The sequence below is a fragment of the Anolis carolinensis genome, chromosome 2, assembly GCF_035594765.1.
Source record: "Anolis carolinensis isolate JA03-04 chromosome 2, rAnoCar3.1.pri, whole genome shotgun sequence".
In the NCBI taxonomy this organism is placed as follows: domain Eukaryota; kingdom Metazoa; phylum Chordata; class Lepidosauria; order Squamata; family Dactyloidae; genus Anolis; species Anolis carolinensis.
This window is the reverse complement of record NC_085842.1, coordinates 1,902,064-1,916,194: the sequence shown is the minus strand read 5'-3', so window position 1 is coordinate 1,916,194 and position 14,131 is coordinate 1,902,064. Positions and strand designations below refer to the sequence as shown.

At 46.8% G+C, this 14,131-nt stretch overlaps 1 protein-coding gene across 1 annotated transcript in view; it reads left to right on the top strand.

The window, feature by feature from the left end:
- Positions 1-8,631, top strand: part of LOC103277535 (zinc finger protein 91-like) — a 52,782-nt gene extending 44,151 nt beyond the window's left edge. Inside the window, exon 2 of the mRNA XM_062972884.1 lies at positions 6,818-8,631. Within this exon, the coding sequence (XP_062828954.1) occupies positions 6,818-8,538 (1,721 nt within the window). The 3' untranslated portion in view covers positions 8,539-8,631. The remainder of the gene's footprint in view (positions 1-6,817) is intronic.
- The last annotated feature ends 5,500 nt before the right edge of the window (positions 8,632-14,131 follow it).

Genomic DNA, 14,131 nt, shown 5'->3' with positions numbered 1-14,131 from the left:
ATGATTAGAAGAACAGATGTAGCTATCTCTCTCAGGAAAGGCAGAGAGATGCAGTGGGTTGGGCCGAGTGGCCCTTGGGGCCCCTTCCAGTCAAGGTCCCATGGAACCGGGCTTTGGGTTGTTCCAAGGGCTCTTTGGGGGCCCTCCTGACCCATTTCCTTGGGCCGCCCTCCCCTCTTCCGGATATCAGCAAATGCATGTCAACTCCCAGTCAGGGAATCTAGCTCTCAGTGGCTTCTGGAGGGCAATCTTAGCCAGCTTTCTCTGTGTCTACCCTTTGTTGTTGTTTCCTGTCTTCTCATGATGTGACCAAACTACTTCATCTTTGCCCCTAATAGCCTTCCCTTCAGTGAGCAGTCAGACTTTATTTCCTGAAGGATGGACTGGTTGGATCTTCTCGTGGTCCAAGGCACTCTTAGGATTTTCCCCCAACACCACAGTTCAAAAGCGTCTCTCTTGCTTCACGCAGCCTTTCTTACAGTCCAGCTCTCGCATCCATAGGTTACTATGGGGAATACCATTGCTTTGACTATGTGGACCTTCGTTGCCAGTGTGATGTCTCTACTCTTGGCTCTATGATCGAGGTTGGTCATTGCTCTCCTCCCAAGAAGGAAACGTCTTCTGACTTCCTGGCTGCATTCTCCATCTGCAGTCATCTTCGTGCCTAGAATTACAAAGTCTGTCCCTGCCTCCACGTTTCCTCCCTCTGTTTGCCAGTTATCAATCAGTCTGGCTGCCATCATCTTGGTTTTCTTGATGTTTAACTGCAACCCAGCTTTTGCACTTCTTCTTTCCCCTTGGTGATAAGGCTCCTCTGCTCCTCCTCGCTTTCAGCCATCAAAGCAGTATCATCTTCATATCCTAGGTTGTTAATGTTTCTTCCAGCAATTTTAACTCCAGTCTTGAATTCCTAAAGCCCCGTACGTTGCATGATATGTTCTGCATACACGTTGAATAGGTCGGGTGAGAGTATACAGCCCTGCCGTACTCCTTTCCCAATCTTGAGCCAGTCTGTTGTTCCGTGGTCTGTTCTGACTGTTGCTACTTGTCGTTATACAGATTTCTCAGGAGACAGACAAGGTGACTTGGAATCGACTACCAATAACTTACCACAATTTATTATGATCCACACTGTCAAAAGCTTTAGAATAGTCAATAAAACAGAAAGAGATGTTTTTCTGAAATTCCCTGCCTTCCTCCATTATCCAGCATCTGGATATTGGCAATTTGGTCTCTGGTTCCTCTGCCTTTTCTGAACCCAGCCTGTACATCTGGCAACTCTCACTCCATGTATTGCTGGAGTCTGCCTTGCAGGATCTTGAGCATTACCTTACTGACATGTGAAATAAGTGCCACTGTACGAAATTTTGAGCATTCTTTAGCATTTCCCATTTTTTGGTATGTGCATATAAGTTGATTTTTTCAATCTGATGGCCATTCTTGTGTTTTCCATATTTGCTGGCACATGGCTTGCATCACCTTGACAGCATCATATTATTAAGTATCTACCCTAGAGCACATAATAATAATAATAATAATAATAATAATAATAATAATAATAATAATAATTTGTTTGTAGACCACCCTACCTCCCCGAAGGGACTCAGGGCAGTTTGTGTTGGATGAGTAGGCTTATTAACAAAAGACCCACCTAGTAAAGAAAATGTAGTGCTTACTCAAAACAAGGCTTTAGCTTCTTTATTTTATCTTCCTTCTTCTTCTTGTGAACAACTCAAAGTACAAACACAGAAACACTCCTTCAGTTTTCTTTCTCCGTCACCACCAGCTACTCCTCAGCTCCTCTACTTGTCCACACAACTTTACAGGCACACCTGCTTTTAACAACCTGCTGGTGTAGCTGAGCCGCTGCACCATTTTAACTCTTTCATTGCCCCTATCTAATTTTTGTAATTAAATATATATTGCTAACTTTCAATATTTCTGACAGTTTACAACACATATTGCAAACATTTAATGCCAACAAAGAGACGTGCTAGCAAATGACCTCAAAACAGGACACATCGAACAATGTGAAACAGCCTAACGGTAAACTTAATACAAAAGAAAAATTAATCAAAAAATAAAACTTGACACCCCTAGCAAACATAGTCATATAATGTAAATTTACACAAAATAAAACACTTAAACCAACTCAGACCTTATTAAGAGGTAAGATTGTGCCCAACAACGAACAGGCTGAGATCAGTTTCAGTATCTAGACAGGATTTAATATATCTAGATGATGATACATGTCAAGACGTATTAGTCTTCCTCCTCTCGGTACACCAGAGTGCATAGACGTGCTTTTAGCACCTGTTTGAAGACAAGGAGGGAGGGGGCAATTTTTAGTTTTTTTGGGAGGGATTTCCAGAGGAGGGGAGGAGCACGGAGGAGGCCCCCTCTCTCGTTCCCACCAGCCGTGCTTGAGTCGGGGGTGGGACCGAGAGCAGGGCCTCCTCCGCAGATCTCAGTGCTTGAGATGCGGTTCTGCAAATAGTCTGCATCTCCGTTTACAAACCAGTTCGAGCACTGCGATCTTAAACTCAACAAGGTCTATGAGGTACGACAGGAGCCAGAAGAGAGCCCGAGTCTCTTCTGGTGTGAGAGAATCAGCCATCAGCCATCTACAAAGACGTTGCCCAGGGGAAGCCAAGCACTTGGACACAGCACATTATTTGAGAACATAGAAATGTTGGATCACTCTGACAATCACCATGTCAGACTACACAGAGAAGCCATTGAAATCCACAAGCATGTGGACAATTTCAACAGATAGGAGGAAACCATGACATTGTTTTCAGGGGGGTTGCACTCCCGCTGAAGCGCAGGTCCGCAGCTTGGGGGTCCTCCTGGACTCATCGCTGACGCTTGACGCTCAGGTGTCGGCGGTAGCCGGGAGGGCCTTCGCACAGTTAAAGCTTGTGCGCCAGCTGCGACCGTACCTCGTGAAGTCTGACTTGGCCATGGTGGTCCATGCCTTAGTCACCTCCAGGTTGGATTACTGCAATGCACTCTACGTGGGGCTGCCCTTGAAGACGGTTCGGAAACTTCAGTTAGTTCAGAGATCAGCAGCCAGATTAATAACAGGAGCAAATTATAGAGAGCGGTCAACCCTCCTATTTAAACAGCTCCACTGGCTACCGATAAGTTTCCGGGCCCAATTCAAGGTGCAGGTTATTACCTATAAAGCCTTAAACGGTTCAGGACCTGCCTATCTCTGTGATCGCCTCCTCTCCTATTAACCAACACGAACCCTAAGATCATCCGGGGAGGCGCTCCTCTCGCTCCCACCTTTGTCTCAAATGCGTCTGGTGGGGACGAGGGAGAGAGAGGGCCTTCTCGGCAGTGGCCCCCCGGCTCTGGAACTCTCTCCCTAAGGAGATCAGGTTAGTTCCTTCTCTGCCCATTTTCCATCGGGATTTAAAAACATGGTTGTTCCAGAGCGCGTTTAAATGAAAGGCCCAATAGAGCTGTTATTAGAATACTTCTTTCTGTTTGAAAAGCATATGGCATTTTATCACTGCTACTTATTTCCATGTTACAGCACTTTATGAAACCTGTCCCCACTGGTTTGCTTTTAATTACTCTGATTTTATATGCTTGGATTTTAATGTATCTGTCCATTATTTTATTTTGTGTATTGTTGGAATGTTTTAAGTTTATGTCAAATATGTTGTTGTTGTTTCAGGCTTGTCCCTGTTTGTGAGCCGTGCCGAGTCCCTTCGGGGAGATGGGGCGGGATATAGAAATAAAGTTTATTATTATGGTGATGATGAGGATGAAATTGAACACAATCTGCCTACCAGTGTTTAAAAAAACTCTAAAATCAGGACAGTAAATAAAAAACCACTCAAAAAACGGGAAATCCAGGCATGAAACAATCCGGGCCAGCTAACACCTCCCAAAAAGGATTCCCCCAGGCAGAAAGCAGACAGGCTTTGAAACCGAAAGACCATTCAATGCTATTCAAGGTGGCCAGTTGCAACATTCACAGTTGCCTCAGGCAGACAAGAGTTTTTTCTCCCACCCTAGACATTCCACTGATATATAGACCCCACTTGCCTAGTTCCCAACAGACCTCACAACCTCTGAGGATGCCTGCCATAGATATGGGCAAAACATTAGGAGAGAATGCTTCTGGAACATGGCCATACAGCCTGGAAAACTCTCAGCAACAAACTTATCAGACCTATTCTATCCCCCATGCTATTCAACATCTACATGAAACCACTGGGAGAGGTCATCCGGAGTTTTGGAGGGTGTTGCCATCTCTACGCAGATGACACGCAAATCCACTACTCGTTCCCATCTGACTCCAAGGAAGCCCCTCGGATGCTGAACCAGTGCCTGGCCGCTGTGGCGGACTGGATGAGGAGGAACAAACTGAGGATCAATCCTGACAAGACAGAGGCCCTCCTGGTCAGTCACGCGTCTGATCGGGGTATTGGGTGGCAACCTGTGCTGGACGGGGTCGCACTCCCCCTGAAATCACAGGTCCGCAGATTGGGGGTCCTCCTGGACTCAGCGTTGACGCTTGAGGCGCAGGTGTCGGCGGTGGCCGGGAGGGCCTTCGCACAACTCAAGCTTGTGCACCAACTGCGACCATACCTCGTGAAGTCTGACTTGACCACGGTGGTGCATGCCTTAGTTACCTCTAGACTGGACTACTGTAATGCGCTCTACGTGGGGCTTCCCTTGAAGACGGCCCGGAAACTACAATTGGTCCAGCGCTCGGCTGCCAGGTTAATTACGGGGGCGAGTTACAGGGAGAGATCTACTCCCCTGTTCAAGGAGCTCCACTGGCTGCCTTTTATTTTCCGGTCCCAATTCAAGGTGTATACCATCACATATAAAGCCCTAAACGGTTTGGGACCCACCTACCTTCGTGACCGTATCTCCTACCACAAGCCTACACGATCCCTTCGTTCATCAGGGGAAGCCTTCCTGTCCCCACTCCCGATATCCCAGACCCGCCTTGTGGGAACAAGGGAGAGGGCCTTTTCTGCTGTGGCCCCCCGATTGTGGAATTCTCTGCCCACTGAGATTAGGCAAGCCCCCACACTAGCAGCCTTCAAGAAAGACTTGAAAACATGGCTCTTTCGCTGCGCTTTTGGAGAGTAACCATTTTATATTTCTTTTCCGTTGCTCCCTCTAATATCTATCCTCCAGAATACCCCACTCCCTTATGACCCTGTTTGCTGTGGTTTTTATTTTTATGTCTTTCTCACCCCGAGTTTTAACTTAATGTTCATGTGGTCTGCCCTTGTTTTTATTGTCTCCTTGTTTTATTTTGTAATGGATATTATTTACTGTATTGCTTATTGTATTGTGTTGTGCTCTTCTTTTATATGCTGTTTACATTGTATTGTTTTGGGCATGGCCCCATGTAAGCCGCCCCGAGTCCCCATTGGGGAGATGGTGGTGGGGTATAAATAAAGTTTTGTTATTATTATTATTATTACCTCCATTATGAGAACTGGTGCCTTAGGAGATTGGAATGGAGTGATTTCACCAAAGGAAGACAAATTCTCGGGGAGGGATGTTAAAGAATATACTGTACATACTCGAGTATAAGCCTAGATTTTAGCCCTTTTTTAGGTTGAAAAAGCCACCCTCGGCTTATACTTGGGTGCTTTCCTGCCAGGACCCTCACCTCTCCGCACAGCAACCCAGCTCTCCTTCCTCTCCTGCTCTCTTGCACAGTGCGTACATTCCTCTCCCCCTTTCTCGTGCAGTGCACACCTTCCTCTCCTCCTCGGTGCTTGTCTTTTCCACTTTTCCTTATTCGTATACACACAGCATTTCCCCCAAATGTATACTGAAAATAAACTATGGCGATTATTGGAAGCACATTAACATTGAAGGAGATTAGAACAATGATTTAATCAGAGTTGGACAGTCTTAAATCTTAAGTTACAGTTGTATGTAAATATTGAAAAACATTTCACCTACTGATGCCTCCATTATTATAATTTTGTTGCTATCTACCCCGCCTTTCTCTACCCTGAAAGGGGACTCATTGTTAAGATATAACATGAAGATAAAATATTAATTAATGATATCAATATTCAACAGACTTTTAAACATTATTACAGTAATTTATATAAGGCTGACCACATATCTCTAGAAGACATTAAGAATTATTTAATACAGCAAAAGATGCCAAAAATAAATGAAACACGAAAAAACATGTCCACAGTTCACAGCCTGTTATACCTGCAGCTTTGCTGCATTGTTGAATTTTAACCTGTAGGATTGGATTTTATTTTATGAAGAGAGTCTTTGGGCATCGTCCCCTTTGTACCTGAGGAGGGATTGTTCGTTGTTGGGCAAGGGTTAAAGGATTTGTCACCAGGCAATGGGCACCTTCCCTCTTCCCCTGGCTTTGCGAAAGCAGGAGACGTGTTCTTCATGTTCCGACTGATCTTTCTCTGTTCAACTCCTGAAGAGATTTTCCTCTCATTTGTCTGGCAGGTAACTTCTGAACAAGTTATGCGAAGAACACCTTGTGAGAGCTTTGCCCGAGGAGTGCTCTAAGTCTAAAGTGACTTCAAAATACACAGCAATGACAACAAGAAGAAAGAAGTAGTAGAAAAATATATTTCAAGCTGCATACCTGTGCAATTAAGGGGAGGAAATAAGATTGTGCTAAAAAAAGATAGGCTTGGAAAAGCAAGCAGAAGGCTACAGAAATACAGACTGTGCTGTTTGAAAGGTTATATCTGTGAACCCCTGGCATGATATTTGAACTATAAATGTAAAAGAATGGCAAGTCCTCTACCTCCCTATCCTAGATCACACACAGGGGAGAAGTTACATCAGTGTGTGGAATGTGGGAAACAATTTGATAGGAAACGTTCTCTTACTGTACATGAACGGACCCACACAGGGGAGAAGCCCTATAAATGCATGGAATGTGGAGAAAGTTTCAGTTACAGTGGCAGTCTACGTTCCCATCAAAGGACCCATACAGGGGAGAAGCCATATAAATGCATGGAATGTGGAGGAAGCTTCAGTCACAGTAGCAATCTACGTTCCCATCAAAGGACCCACACAGGGGAGAAGCCATATAAATGCATGGAATGTGGAAAGAGCTTCAGTCAGAGTTGCCATCTACGTTCCCATCAAATGACCCACACAGGGGAGAAGCCACATAAATGCATTGAATGTGGAGAAAGCTTCAGTCACAGTGGCAGTCTACGTTCCCATCAAAGGACCCATACAGGGGAGAAGCCATATGAATGCATAGAATGTGGAGAAAGCTTCACTCACAGTGGCAGTCTACATTCCCATCAAAGGACCCACACAGGGGAGAAGCCATATAAATGCATGGAATGTGGAAAGAGCTTCAGTCAGAGTTGCCATCTGCGTACCCATCAAAAGACCCACACAGGGGAGAAGCCACATAAATGCATGGAATGTGGAGAAAGCTTCAGTCACAGTGGAAGTCTACGTTCCCATCAAAGGACCCACACAGGGGAGAAGCCATATAAATGCATGGAATGTGGAGAAAGTTTCAGTCAGAGTTGCAATCTGCGTACCCATCAAAGGACCCACACAGGGGAGAAGCCATATAAATGCATGGAATGTGGAAAGAGCTTCAGTCAGCGTTGCAGTCTGCGTACCCATCAAAAGACCCACACAGGGGAGAAGCCACATAAATGCATGGAATGTGGAGAAAGCTTCAGTCACAGTGGCAGTCTACGTTCCCATCAAAGGACCCACACAGGGGAGAAGCCATATAAATGCATGGAATGTGGAAAAAGCTTCAGTCAGAGTTGCAGTCTGCATACCCATCAAAGGACCCACACAGGGGAGAAGCCACATAAATGCATGGACTGTGGAAAAAGCTTCAGTCACAGTGGAAGTCTACATTCCCATCAAAGGACCCACACAGGGGAGAAGCCATATAAATGCATGGAATGTGGAAAGAGCTTCACTCAGAGTTGCAGTCTGCGTACTCATCAAAAGACCCACACAGGGGAGAAGCCACATAAATGCATGGACTGTGGAGAAAGCTTCAGTCATAGTGGAAGTCTACGTTCCCATCAAAGGACCCACACGGGGGAGAAGCCACATAAATGCATGGAATGTGGAAAGAGCTTCAGTCAGAGTGGACATCTACGTTCCCATCAAAGGACCCACACAGGGGAGAAGCCACATAAATGCATGGAATGTGGAGAAAGCTTCAGTCACAGTGGCAGTCTACGTTCCCATCAAATGACCCACACAGGGGAGAAGCCATATAAATGCATGGAATGTGGAGAAAGCTTCAGTCGCAGTGGCAGTCTACATTCCCATCAAAGGACCCACACAGGGGAGAAGCCACATAAATGCATGGAATGTGGAGAAAGCTTCAGTCACAGTGGAAGGCTACGTTCCCATCAAAGGACCCACACAGGGGAGAAGCCATATAAATGCATGGAATGTGGAAAGAGCTTCAATCAGAGTTGCAATCTGCGTACCCATCAAAAGACCCACACAGGGGGAGAAGCCACAGAAATGCCTAGAATGTGGAGAAAGCTTCAGTCGCAGTGATAATCTACGTTCCCATCAAGGGACCCACACAGGAGAAATCACCTTAATGCACGGAATATGAAAAGTGCTTTAGAGAAAGATAAGCATACATTAGACATCACAGAACTCATGCTCCACTAGAGGGGACGAGCCTTTGAGTTTCTGCGCTGTCTCTAAAAAGCATTGGAAGGAAAGAGGAAGGCCAGCACCTTGCTCTCTCTCCTCCAGAACTGCAGTTTGTGTGGCCTTGGTTGACGGCTACTGGGAGTTCCCAACCTTTTTAAAACTAGGGATCAGTTGACCAGGGACCACTTTGATCAGAGACCACTCTCCAACATTAGTACCAAAAGGGTTACGAATCAGTTTTTCGTCAACTTTAGATTTGGTTTTGTTATTTGGGGTGATGATTAAGAAAATTGCATTGAATAGACCACATCAGCTCTAGTTCCTGATACAGAACATATGCCACCCAGTAGTCGCCATCTGCTTGCCCACAGAAAACCATATTTAATAAGCCTCGGCATTGTAAGTGAGTTTCGCGAGGCCAGTCGCTCTCGTTGCAATGGTGTAGTAACGGTGAGGCCGTGGACCCTGTTTTAGTTCTTGCAGACCACTAGTGTTTTATGGACCACAAGTTGGGAACCACTGTTTTAGCCAGACTGAAGACTTTAGTTTTCTTATAAGTTAATAGGGTCTTGGGTTATCTTGTGTTTGTTTAATAAACCTCAGACTTTGTACCAAGAAAGCCCTGGAACATCACTCTTCATGTTGCTTGCAATGATCCAGTTTTGATATTTGGGATTGTTTAATCACCACCTTTGGCAAAGGGTCCATTAGGATACACAACACATTTCCCTAACTGCAGGGAATGGAAGGCAAAGACTGATGACGACAGATGATGAAGATTCATAAATCAGTTCAGATGGACAAATTAATTAAATTGATGAAGTATAGAGTATGGAACAGTATTGAAAGGAAATAGAGTAAACAGATAAACATATTGTGAGTGAGAGGTTTCTAGACTAGGGTTTGGTGTCGGTTAGTTTTTTTCTTATTGTGCAAGGTCTGTGTCTTTGTTCCCTTTATATTTGTTAAGTAGTCCTTTAAAATTTGACTTGTTTCCTAAATTATCCTAAATATGCCGTTTCTTTACTCTTCTAACCCAGTGTTATATTGAGTTTTTTTTTTATCTCCATTAGCTGTAGTTTTGGTTGGTATTTCGCAGGGTCCTTACCTTCCTTCCCTTCCTTCCCTTGTTGCTGGTCCCTCCTGTTGTAGGTACTGATGTTTCTATCTGATTTCCTATAATCTCCGCGGAAGTTAGCGATTCAAGGAAACAATTACTTACATTTTATCCGGGCCCCCAGTCACCGGATACTTTCTATTTTCTTGTATTCTCCATATTATTTGTTGGAGTGTGATGAACCATGGGCCTTGTAGTCCTGCTCAGGACATTGTAATCCCTGATGAAGATGAAAACTTGGGTTTTTTACCTTCCCAGTCTGAACTGGATTCCTCTCAGCCAGATCCTTCCCAGGCAGATCTGGAAACCTTGCACCTGCAAGAAAGTTGTGCCCCAGAAGTATGTCAAACAACCCCAGAGCCTACTTCTCCCGTGTTCTTGCGCCGGGAGTTTTGTAAACAACAGAGAAGTTTGGATTCAGCTTCGCGCAGGAGTGCGAGGATAGCAGCTAAGAATGTTGCCAATTAACATTGGTTCTCGTGAGAATCTTTAAGGAGTTTAACATCTGGTCTCGGAGTTTAGCTTTCGTTTCTGATTCCCAGAGAACCGCTTTGGTGAGAAAGTTGGACTCTATATAGGTGTTTTGCCCGCGTAGCAACTTCGCGGAGTCAATTCGTCAGCCTACGGAGCGAGTTGTGTCTGGACAGCGCGCTCCGATTCAAGCCTCGCTTCAGCTCAAGCCTTGCCTTGCTATCCAGCCTTCGCCTTGCTTCCCAGCCTTTGTTTACCGACGGACTTTGCCTTGTTTCCCAGGACTAATCCTTGCCTTGTTTCACGGATTTTACCAAGTTATTCCACGGACCTTGTTCTTGTTCTTAGTTACCTTGTTCCACGTTCAAGCCTTGTTTCAAGTATCAAGTTATTTCCTAGCCACGCTCAAGTTTTATGGACTAAGGACCTTGTCATCTCCCCTCACTTTGCTTGGCAAAGTGAGTGTTTCGGTTATTGGATTACAACTTTGGACCTTAATATTTCTTATTGGACATTGCTTTTTTGGACTAATTCTGACCTTTCCTGAAGGGTCTAATTCTGGACTATTTCCTATACTTGTTTTTATTAACTTTATATATTCCTTCAATAAAGATATTAGTTAGATTCTGGCCTCTGTGTATGGTTATTGGTGCCTCTGCCGCCTGGGTCGTGACAGTTTGACTCCGCCACCCATAAGCACCAACTAACCGAGGCCAGGATGTCTACCGGAGCCGCGCCGGCTGGTCAGCCGCTCAGCTACACCATCAGCAAGGACGAAGTGGACCGCATCCGTGACAGACTCAACGCGCAGGATGGAGAAATAAAAGGGTTGAGGGAGCGCGGAGTTCGCCTCCCGGCCATGGCGTTGCCTACCAAGTTTTCTGGAGAAGCTGCTAAGGTTCATGTTTTCCGCCGCCAATGTCAAGCTTATCTAGAGGCCCGTGATGCCGAGTTTCCCCAAGAAGACATCAAGGTGGCGTGGGTCTACAGTCTTCTAGACGGACCAGCGGCTAGCTGGGCGACGGCCCTGTTTGATCAAGCCTCCCCCCACCTAAGTTCAGCACAACGCTTCTTGGATCACCTTAAGGAGACCTGGGGAATCGAGGACAATTTGGAGGCAGCCGGTCACAAACTCCGGCGCCTCCTTCAAGGAGACAGACCCATGTCTCAGTACATAGCCGAGTTCCGCGTGCTGGCCCACAACACCGGCTGGAACGATGTAGCCCTCAGAGGACAATTTCGGGAGGGTCTCAACATTGAAATGCTGGAAGAAATCTCCAAGGTGGATCCTCCCCAGACCCTCGAGGCACTCATTGATCAATGTTTACGGGCTGAAGTCATGATTGCCAACAGGAAACAATGGGTTCGAGGCCAGGGCGGTAGAGCCGGGGCAAAACCCCCCGCTCCCGCCAGTGTTCAGCCACGTCCGGTGTGGAGACCCCCGCCGCCAACCCCATACCCCAGAGGAGGCGAGGAGGTGCCGATGCAGTTGGGCAATGTGCGTCCCAGACTAGATGCCGCCGAGAAGGCCCGTCGTCAACGCTTGAACCTCTGCTGGTACTGCGGGAACGGGGGCCACTTCGCCAGAGAGTGCCCAGCCAAAGGGAAGCCTGCCGCCCGTCTTGCGGCGGCGTCCTCCACGGAGTCGAAGGCGTCTGAGCCGACTGGCACACAGCCGGCGGGGGAAGCCAACGACCGGGTGTAGAGAGGCTCGCCAACCCGGTCAAAAAATCCATCCAAGAGCCGCCAACCGGGGTCCTGTTCCTTCTCGTGGTCACATTATGGTCAGCAAAAAGGGGACCCGTCATGATCCACGCCATGATAGACTCTGGAGCTACCAACAATTTCATCGATAGAGAGTATGCCGACTCTCTGGGATTACAATATCATGATTTCAAGAATGCCCGTGTGGTGCAAGCCATAGACGGCCGTCCCCTCAAGACGGGCCCCGTAAGCCAGTGGTCGGAACCCACCAGGATGTGGATAAGGGAACATATGGAAGAGATTTCCTTCTTTGTTACCGAGGTTCCCCATTTCCCTGTGATTTTGGGAATTCCATGGCTGACACTCCACGACCCTAACATCTCCTGGTCCAACAGAGAACTGCAGTTTGCTTCACCGTACTGCCAAAACCATTGCCTCGTAGCCAAGGTATGCCATGCCACAGACTCCGAGCCCATCATCACCTTGCCAAAGAAGTACTCCGAGTATTGGGATGTATTCAATGAGAAAGAAGCCGAAAAATTACCCCCACATAGACCTTATGACTGTGCCATTGACTTGGTGGAGGGGGCCCCGATCCCGCGAGGGCATCTCTACTCCCTGACTGAACCAGAGCAAGAAGCTCTCAGGGAATTCTTAGAGACAAACCTTCGCAAGGGGTTCATCAGACCCTCTCAATCCCCAGCCGCCTCCCCAGTGATGTTTGTGAAGAAGAAGTCAGGGGAATTACGCTTGGTGGTGGACTACAGAGCATTGAACAATATCACCAAGCGGAACAGCTATCCCCTGCCCTTAATCTCGGATCTACTGGACCGACTTCGAGGAGCCAAGGTCTACACCAAGCTGGATCTTCGGGGGGCTTATAATCTAGTTCGCATCAGAGAAGGGGACGAGTGGAAGACCGCCTTCCAGACTAAATTCGGATTATTCGAGTCCCGAGTTATGAATTTCGGTTTATGCGGAGCTCCCGCAACGTTCCAGCATTTTGTCAACGATATTTTTCAGGACTATCTAGACAGATTCTTGATAATCTACCTGGACGATTTTTTGGTGTTTTCCAGATCACAATCAGAACATGAGAACCACGTCAAAATGGTGTTGCAACGACTGCGGGATCATGGACTTTATGCCAAGCTAGAAAAATGCGCTTTTGATCTACAAGAGGTAGATTTCCTTGGCTACCGCATCTCGCCTCTAGGGCTTTCCATGGATCCAGCCAAAGTTTCAGCAGTATTGGAATGGCGGGCGCCAACTAACAAGAAAGAGGTGCAGCGTTTCTTGGGGTTCGCGAACTACTACCGCAAGTTCATTCCAGATTTTGCCCGCTGGTCCGACCCCATCACTAGCTGCATCCGTGGAAAGCAGCCTTTCCGCTGGACTGATCAAGCAGAGAAAGGGTTCCAGCAACTGAAGAAACTATTCACCTCCCAGCCAATTCTACAGCACCCAAATCCTGGAACCCCTTTTGTGGTGCAAGCGGACGCCTCTGATGTGGCAATTGGGGCTGTACTCTTACAACCGGTGGGAGATCACCTCCACCCCTGTGCCTTTTATTCTCGTCAACTAACCACACCAGAGAGGAATTACACCATTTGGGAAAAAGAACTACTGGCCATAAAGGCAGCCTTTGAAACTTGGAGACATTGGCTAGAAGGGGCCAAATTCCCCATTGAAGTCCACACTGATCATCGTAATCTAGAACATCTAAGAACTGCCCGCAAACTAAATCAGAGGCAGCAACGTTGGGCTTTATTCTTTGAACGTTTCAACTTCCAGATCCATTATGTGACCCCAGCCCAAACCAAGCAAGCAGACGCCCTGTCACGTAAACCGGAATACGCTGCAGGACGCAAGGAGACCTTTGAATCCCAACTGCTACAACCTGAGAACTTTGCCACGCTCACGGTGGGGAACACCAAATCCATTCCCATTGGTTCAACTTCCCCTACTCCAGGACCCATCTGTGCTCAAGAAATCAGGGCTAGTCAGCAAGCAGATGCCTGGGCGCAGGACCAACTTCGCCAAGGTCTGCATTTTCCCTTTTCGCTTAAAGATGGGCTGCTCTGCTATAGAAATCATGTTTATATCCCACCCGGACCGGGCAGGGAAAAAGCGCTTCGTCTGTGTCATGACTGCAAACCAGCAGGACACTTCGGACTATTTAAAACCATGCATTTG